Source organism: Papio anubis, chromosome 7 (assembly GCF_008728515.1).
Source record: "Papio anubis isolate 15944 chromosome 7, Panubis1.0, whole genome shotgun sequence".
In the NCBI taxonomy this organism is placed as follows: Eukaryota; Metazoa; Chordata; class Mammalia; order Primates; family Cercopithecidae; genus Papio; species Papio anubis.
In genome coordinates, this window is record NC_044982.1 from 39,023,700 (window position 1) to 39,032,444 (window position 8,745).

Sequence of the window (8,745 nt, forward strand, 5' to 3'; positions counted from 1 at the left end):
CAGGTTAGGATCCGGGAACTAGGCGTGTGTGGGGCTGGCTGGGGCCAGAGACCGCGCTTCTAGAAGACTGAGCGCTCCTGACTGCAGGTTTCCTTCATTGAAGAGAACAAAACAGCTCCTCCCGGCCTCCCGCGCTGGAGAGGCCAGCTCCAATTTCCCTCCCAGTTAAATAAAGCTCATTCTGAGTGAATGGATCCAGAAGACTTAAATCCTCGGTCGCTCCCTTTAACCTCCTCCATCGATTCTCCACTGGGGATTCTGGCCAGTTTCGCCTCCTCCAGCCCCTCCAAGGAATCCTCCCCCTCATTCTCTCCCCTCCATCACCCCAAGCTGCATCCACCGTTTTCTCGGTCTTTCTGGGGAGGCCGCAGAAACTCGCCCTCATCCCAAACAGGGTGGCCTCCACCCCTCCCTCCCTCTCCATCCTCTGTCGGGGAAAGTCCCACACGCTCCCACGGTGCCCAATCGCGGGAACCCGCCAGCTCTTCCCCTCGCCTTTTCTCCCCATCCTCTCCTCGCCTCCCGGTCCCCGCATCCCACCGCCGCCTTCTCCAGGTTCTGGGGGGCGGAGGATCCTGCCCGGCGGTGCCAGGTGCCAGTTCTCACCTGCCCTTGTGAGAACGGGGCTCCTATCACAGCCACAGAGTGGACGGATTTCTTCAGGATGGAATGCACTCGCTTCTGGAGGAGACGCGAGAGGCTGCCCCTTAGGGACATGATCCGTGGCACTGAGAATCTCCAAGGCAGAGGCTCAGGGAGGCTGGAAGCCGGGAGTGAGTGAGCACCACCGCCGGTCGCTGCGCCTACCTACTCGCTCCAGCCTCCGCCCCGCCCCGTGACGTCACCGCCACATTGTCCCCGCCCCGACCCCGCCGCCCGCGCCTCCAACCAGCCCCCGGCACACCTTCGCAGGCCCCGCCCACCGCTCTGCAGGGCTGGGACATGCCTTCGATGACGTCACCCCACGCTGGCCTGGGCTCTCCGGCCAGGGACATGCCCCTGCCTCTGACGCCAGAAGGCCAATATCCAGGTCTGGCCAGTAAGAGCGGTGACCAACAGGTGTGTCCCTTCGCGGGAGGCGGCCGGCCCCTGCCAGGTTCCTGAACTTGGCGGAACGCAGGAATCAACACGAATCTTCACGCCCGGCTGATGCTGACTCTACCGATGGGCTGGCTGGGTCGGGCCTGGTCTGACCAGACCCCACGTGAGTGCCCTGCCTAGTCAAAACCAGCATCCATCTTCGTTCTGTCTTAAAGCTCAACGCCCACGAAACACTTAGACTTTGGGCATCAGTGAAATTTAGATTCGGAGATATAATATAGATGAGAGCTCTCTGAGCCGGGCACGTTTATAAAGAGCCGTCTACCTTAGGTATTTTGAATGAAAGAGGTTAGGATTTACAAAGCAAATTACTTCTAAATGTTTTTAATTCTTTACCTGAATAACGGGAGCGCTGGTTATTAAAAAGTAAATATAGCAACGTATTTAGACTATTTCTAATTTTGGGGTAGGCTAAAGAGCTGAAAGTACTAAGTAACTACTTAGAGTTTTAACAACTAATAATAATTTAATAATACTCAGCATTCCAAGAACTTTACCCCTCCAATTCTATACCACAGGTTACTTTTTAAAGCGAAGAAGACAAGATCAAAGGTGTAAGTAATTTTCCCACAGCCACATGGCTTGTAAGTGGCAGAGCTGACTCCACATTCCAAGTTCTGACTCCACATTCTAACCAACACACCATGGCATGCACGAATCTAGACATTATTTCTACCAAATTAATTTTTTACATAAACACTTGAAATTTATTTCAACTGATGTCAATTTACACACTGCTTTCCAAAATAGTTCAGAGGTCTCCATGGCAACACCATAACTCCAAAGGAGCTTTAGTACCTTAAGGCATTTTATTTTTAGAGGCTCTGTTGTGTACTGTGTTCCCCTGCTGGTTTAACAATGCTGTCTTTGAGGCCTTAGCAAAATAACTGCTGTAAGTCAGTGGTTCTAAAAGTGTGGTCCCAGACCAGCAGCATCAGCATCACCTGGATACAGCATCAAGAAGAAACCGGCTGCACACGGTGACTCACCCCTGTAATTCGAGCACTTTGGAAGGCCAAGGCAGAGGATCTCCTGAGCCCAGGAGTTTGAGACCAACCTGGGCAGCATAGTGAGATGCTGACTGTACTAGAGATTTAAAAAAAAAAAAAAAAAAGCTGAGTGTGGTGGCATGTGCCTATGGCCCCAGCTACTCGGGAGGCTAAAGTGGGAGGATCTCTTGAGCCCAGGAAGTCGAGGCTTCAGTGAGCCATGATCACACCACTGTACCTCAGCCTGGGTGACAGAGTGACACCCTGTCTCAAAAACAAAAATAAATAAAAAGCAGCAAGAAACTTCTTGCTTCTGGAGCACCTGTTATGGGTCACCAGATACTTGTTAGAAGTGCAAATTCTTGGGCCCCACCCCCAAATGTACAGAATCAGTAACTCCAGGGGCAGGGCACCAGTAACCTATGTTTTAACAAGCCCTCCAGGAATGGGAGGGGGCGTGGTCAGGGATTCAGTCACAGATACATCATACTTGTTCAGTTCACTGAAATTATGTTGATACTTTTGTATTTCTTGCCCATCACCACATTCAACTTTTTCCCTTTTACTATGTTTTCTGAAGTTGATACTGGCACAGGTTGCCTCAGGGCTTCCTGTGCTACTGCAAAAACCTCTTGCTTCTACTGGGTGAGGTGGCTCACGCCTGTAATCCCAGCACTTTGGGAGGCCAAGGCGGGTGGATCACCTGAGGTTGGGAGTTTGAGACCAGCCTGGCCAGCATGGAGAAACCCCCGTCTCTACTAAAAATACAAAAAGCTGGGTGTGGTGGCGGGTGCCTGTAATCCCAACTACTCAGGAGGCTGAGGCAAGAGAATCACTTGAACCTGGGAGGCGGAGGTTGCGATGAGCTGAGATTCTGCCATTGCACTCCAGCCTGGGCAACAAGAGCGAAACTCTGTCTCAAAAACGAACAAACAAACAATAACAACAACACAAAACAAAAAACCTCTTGCTTTTTGAGCATTTACTCTGGATCACCAGACTGACCTTTCCAAAGTGCTACTTTAATCCTGCATGTCATTTTCAGTGGTTTTCCACAACCTATAGTTTAGTCAGAGATAAATTACTAGTTCCACTTTTTTATGCACTGGGAAAGTGAACAGGAGATTGTTATACAGGTTGAGCATCCTTAATCCAAAAATCTAAAATCCCAATCCAAATTTTCAGCACCTACATGATGACACAAGTGGAAAATCCCATACTGGACCTCATGTGACCAGTCCCAGTCAAAATGCAGTCAGTTTGGTCCGAAGGTAGTGAGTTACCTTAATAGATTGTTCACAGTCAGTTACAGATGGAACACCTTGTTCTATTTTTTCTCCCCTTCTCACTACTGCACTTGACTAGTCTTAAAAAAAAAAGAAAGTAAAGAAAAAAGAAAGAAAAACAGAAAAGAAAAAAAAAAGGCTGCGTGCAGTGGCTCATGCCTATGAGCCATGATTGCATCATTGCACTGCAGCCTGGGTGACAGAGCCAGACCCTGTCTCTAAAGAAAATAAAAACAGGGCCTGGCATGGTGGCTCACGCCTGTAATCCCAGCACTTTGGGAGGCCGAGGTGGGTGGATTGCCTGAGGTCAGGAGTTCGAGACCAGTCTGGCCAACATGGTGAAACCCCATCTCTACTAAAAACACAATAAAATTAGTCAGGCGTGGTGGCGTGTGCCTGTTATCCCAGCTACTTGGGAGGCTGAAGCAGGGGAATTGTTTGAACCAGGGAGGTAGATGTTGCAGTGAGCCAAGATAGCACCACTGCACTCCAGCCTGGGTGAGGGTGACAGAGTGAGGACCCTGTCTCAAAAGATAAATAAATAAAAATAAAAATGAAATAATACAGTCAAAACTTTGTTTCATGAACAAAATTATTTAAAATATTTTATAAAATCACCTTCAGGATATGTGTATAAGGTGTATATGAACATAAGTTTCATGTTTAAAGTTGCATCCCATCCTATGATACCTCATTATGTATATGCAAATATTCAAATAAAAATCCAAATCTTTTTTCGGGCCATATGCGGAACAGTACAAGAAAAAGGCTGAAGGAGACCTCTTAGGTGCATTGGGATCCTTGAACTACTTTTTTGTCTCCCCTTTAGGAGGGATATATGTTTTAATTTCTCTTTCATAGCGGGCCTTGTCCGCCCTTGCCATAGCTTCAAATTGTCCTTTCTCTTTAGCAGACATGGTCTTCCACCTCTCTGAGCACTTCTTAGAAAACTCTGAGAAGTCCGAGTGAAGCATCTAGGTGCTTCTTCTTATGCTCCTCCGGACAAGTTTGCACACAAAACACATATGATGGCATTTTGCCTCTTGGCTTCTTAAGATCTCCTTTGCCCATGTTTAGTCATTTTTCCTCAGCGAGGCACAGAGTCGCCCAGTGCCCATCTGGCTCTCACTTGCCCTGGCACTGTCTTTATGGAGCTCAATGTACTGCTTATAATTCATTTTTACAACCCCAAAGTTCATAAAACAGCAACTCAAAGCAAAACAAAAAACAAACCCCAAAGTTCCAAATGAATACCTCCTTTTATTTTCAAAATAGGCATTTAATTTAAAAATCTGTTTTTAAAAATAAAATTCTAAAGTCATAAAGAATGAGTTACATTTTAAAAATTTACTTTAAAACTTGTACCGTTAGTGCATCGCTCTAGGATCCCTCCTCAGGTTTAAACCAGTTTGCTCCATTTTTCTTCTTCCTCTGTAGGAAAATCTAGAGATTTGGCCTCTTTCCTTTAATTGCATGGCTGCCAACACACACTCTATCCCTTAATAGGTTGCTGGGAGTTGTGGGGTGGGGAACTGTGAGGGAGTGGGAATAAGTAAGATGCAATTGTCAGGTTTGCTGATTTCTGTGGTGTAAATACTTCCTATTTATGAGCTCCCATTGTGATGTCACTGAACATGGAGTTGGGAAGAGGTGCTCATTATACAATATTTCTACCATACAGATACAATCAACACAAAGAACCTCAAGGACATAAATAATAGGAAGACGTAAAATAATTAGGCAGTGATAAGTCTGGAGTCTATATTATCTTTGGTTTTAATATAATTTATGTAGTTAAATTATTACAGGCTGGAGTACAGTGGCACAATCACAGCTGACAGCAACCTTGACCTCCTGGACTCACGCAATCCTCCCACCTCAGCCTCCTGAGTAGCTGGGACTACAGGTGTTGTGGATGCTGCACTTGTGTGAGATGTTGATTCTGAACCTCTGGCAATCTTTGAATCTTCTTGGTTAATATCGTTTTGGCAAATACAGACTGTAATGGTTACATGATGGCAGTGTTTATGGGCAACACAGATGCACACCTGGCATTGATAACCCTGTTTCCCAAATACTCCCCAGATAAACTTCCTGCAGTAAGAGCAGTAGGTGGGCTGCCTCAGGTATGTGAGAATAATCTTGTTTCCATTGATCTGTTTTATTGGTGGGGAGGGGTTGGGTTTGGAGACAGGGTCTCATTCTGTCACTCAAGCTGGAGTGCAGTGGTACGATCATAGCTCACTGCAGCCTTGAACTCCTGGCTCAAGAAATCCTCCACCTCAGCCTTCCAAGTAGCTGGAAGCACAGGCATGCACCACCACTCCTGGCTAATTTTTATTTTAGAGACAGGATCTCACCATGTTGCTCAGGCTGGTCTTGAACTCCTGGTCTCAGATAATCCTCTCACCTCAGCCTCCTAAGTACCTGGGATTACAGGCTTGAGCCACCATGCCCTGCCCTATCAGGGTTATGATCACAGTTACTTTCCCCTCTGGCTGCAGATTCACCAAGCCTTGTAAGGTGTTCAAGGTGTTGGCCATGCTGGCCGTGCACAGCCGCTCCCAGTGAAAAGAAAAAAAAAAAAAAAGCTCAGAGCAATCTTTTGAATCTGTGCTCCTGTGTTGCAATCCTCAAGCTTGGTCCAAATAAATTCTCTAGTTACATTAATTTTGCCTCAGCTTCTTCCTTTTAGTCCACACTGGAATTGCTACCAGAGCAGCCCTAGAAATATAGCTGGGAAAGCTCATTATTTTCTTTCTTTTTTGAGACAGAGTCTCCCTCTGTCACCCAGGCGTGCAGTGGTGCGATCTCGGCTCCCTGTAACCTCCACCTCCTGGGTTCAAGAGATTCTTGTGCCTCAGCCTCCCGAGTAGCTGGGATTACAGGTGCACGCCACCACGGCTGGCTAATTTTTTGTATGTGTTTTTAGTAAGATGGCGGAGGGGGTGGTCTCACCACATTGGCCAGGCTGGTCTTGAACTCCTGGCCTCCAGTGATCTGCCTGCCTTGGCCTCCCAAAGTGCTGTGATTACAGGTATGAACCACCGCACCCAGCCTATTTTCTTAAACCATAAACAGCTGTGAAAGCTCATTTTTTTTTTCCTTAACAGTGTTTTTCTAGTCTTTTTATCTGAAGGTACTTTGCTTAAAAGAACTCCAGATGGCCCAAGAAGCCATAGGAGCTTCAGAACCCTTCATCAATTACCAGAGGAAGATAAGGCTGGTGCAAAACTGGTGCCAACCAGAACTGGAAGCTCCTTGTTACCTTTAGATCATTAAGATATCATTATAATATCAAAATCCCACCCATAGAAGAAAATCCCCACCATTTTCTGAACATGCATTGTATGAAGATGCATGTTGATGATCTTGGGCTCCCAGCACGTGTTTACATACCTCCCCTTCCCACATCTAACTCCATAAAATTCCCCAGTTTCCCATGGCTCTGGGAGAAGGTGTCTTTAGAGCAGGGGTACCCAACCCCCGGGCCATTGACTGGTACTGGCCTGTGGCCTGTTAGGAACCAAGTTGCATAGCAGGAGGTGAGTAGCAGGTGCGCAAGCAAGCGAGTGAAGCTTCATCGGTATTTACAGCCACTCCCCATTGCTGGCATTACTGCCTGAGCTCTGCCTCCTGTCAGATCAGCAGCGGCATTAGATTCTCCTGGGAGCGTGGACCCTATTGTGAACTATGCATGTGAGGGATCTAGGCTGCACACTCCTTATGAGAATTTAATGCCTGATGATCTGTCACTGTCTCCCATCACCCACAGATGGGACCATTTAGTTGCAGGAAAACAAGCTCAGGGCTCCCACTGATTCTACATTATGGTGAGTTGTATAATTATTTCATTATATATTGCAGTGTAATAATAATAGCAATAAAGTGCACAATAAATGTAATGCACTTAAATCATCCCAAAACCATCCCCCACACCCTGATCTGTGGAAAAATTGTCTTCCATGAAACTGCTTCCTGCTGTCAAAAAGGTTGGAGAACATTGCTTTAGAGCAAGAGCTCTCTGTTCATGGCCAGAAATAAAACCTGCTTGCCTTTTGTTTTTCCCATTGGTTGTTCTTTCTTTGCGGCTGACACAAAGTAGGGAAAGAACTCATTTTACCAGTGATAGAATTACAGGGTACATGTGGCCAGGTGCAGTGGCTCACGCCTGTATTCCCAGCACTTTGGGAGGCTGAGGCAGGCGGATCACCTGAGTTCAGGAGTTCGAGACCAGCCTGGCCAATATGGTGAAACCCCGTCTCTACTTAAAAAAAAAAAAAAAAAAAAATTAGCCAGATGTGGTGGCGCATGCCTGTAGTCCCAGCTACTTGCGAGGATGAGGCTGGAGAATCACTTGAACCTGGCTGGGAGGTGGAGGTTGCAATGAGCCAAGATGGCACCACTGCACTCCAGCCTGGGCGACAGTGTGAAACTCCATCTCAATAAATAAATAAATAATTACAGGGTACATGTTTACATGAAGTGGTCATAGCCCAGGGGCATCTCATGGACGATGGCTGCCATCAGTGGCGTTAGTGTAGAGCGCCTCATTGTACATGGGTTTGTTGGTCCTCCATTGGTGCTAGTGTGGCCCACATTCACCTCGTCCACACTCACCATCAGATACAGCTCCAGCAGCTGGTGGCCCTTCATGAGCAAGTGGCACAGGTATCACAGTCTGACGGGTTCTTCTTGCCTGCTGCCCTGAAAAAAAAAAACATTGAGAACAGCAGAAGTTGTGGCAAAGAAAGAGTTTAATTAATAATTGCAGGGTCAAGCCAAGTGAGAACAGGGAGAAATTTCTCAAATCCCTCTCTCCAAGAATTTGGAGGCTAGGGTTTTTTAAGGGTACTTTGGGAGTCAGGGAGCTGGGCAACTGAAACAATTGATTGGTTGGGGATAGAATCACAGGGGCCTCTAAAACTGTCTTTGCACAGCTGAGTCAGTTCCCAGGAAGCGTGGGTGGTCTCAGGACCAGGCGGCCTCTCTTGATCTACTGAAATGCTAAACCTGAAAAGGATCTCCAAGACCAGGTCTTTAGGTTTCACAATAGTGAGGTCATCTATAGGAGTAGTTGAGGAAGTTATCAATCTTGAGACCCCCATTATGTGACTTTGGGGCAGTAAGCAACTTACAGAAAACAGAGGGAGCAATAGCAGCTCATTCTTTAACTATGTTCAAGCCCCACCACAATTCTTCAGCAAAGTTCAAACCCCTACCATAATTGTAACCATGTCATATGAATGTGGCTTCAATCTCCAAACAAGGAGGGGGGGTCAGTTCTCCTTGCCTCAAAGTTTAGCTATAAACTAAATTCCTCTTATAGTTATCTTGGTCTCTGCACTAGAATATACAAAAACAAGACA

The 8,745-nt window shown here is 46.7% G+C and overlaps 1 protein-coding gene across 1 annotated transcript in view; it reads right to left on the bottom strand.

Moving 5' to 3' along the window:
- Positions 1-1,166, bottom strand: part of ARG2 (arginase 2) — a 34,372-nt gene extending 33,206 nt beyond the window's left edge. The window contains exon 1 of the mRNA XM_003901954.5: positions 607-1,166. Within this exon, the coding sequence (XP_003902003.2) occupies positions 607-717 (111 nt within the window). The 5' untranslated portion in view covers positions 718-1,166. The remainder of the gene's footprint in view (positions 1-606) is intronic.
- Between the last annotated feature and the right edge of the window lie 7,579 nt (positions 1,167-8,745).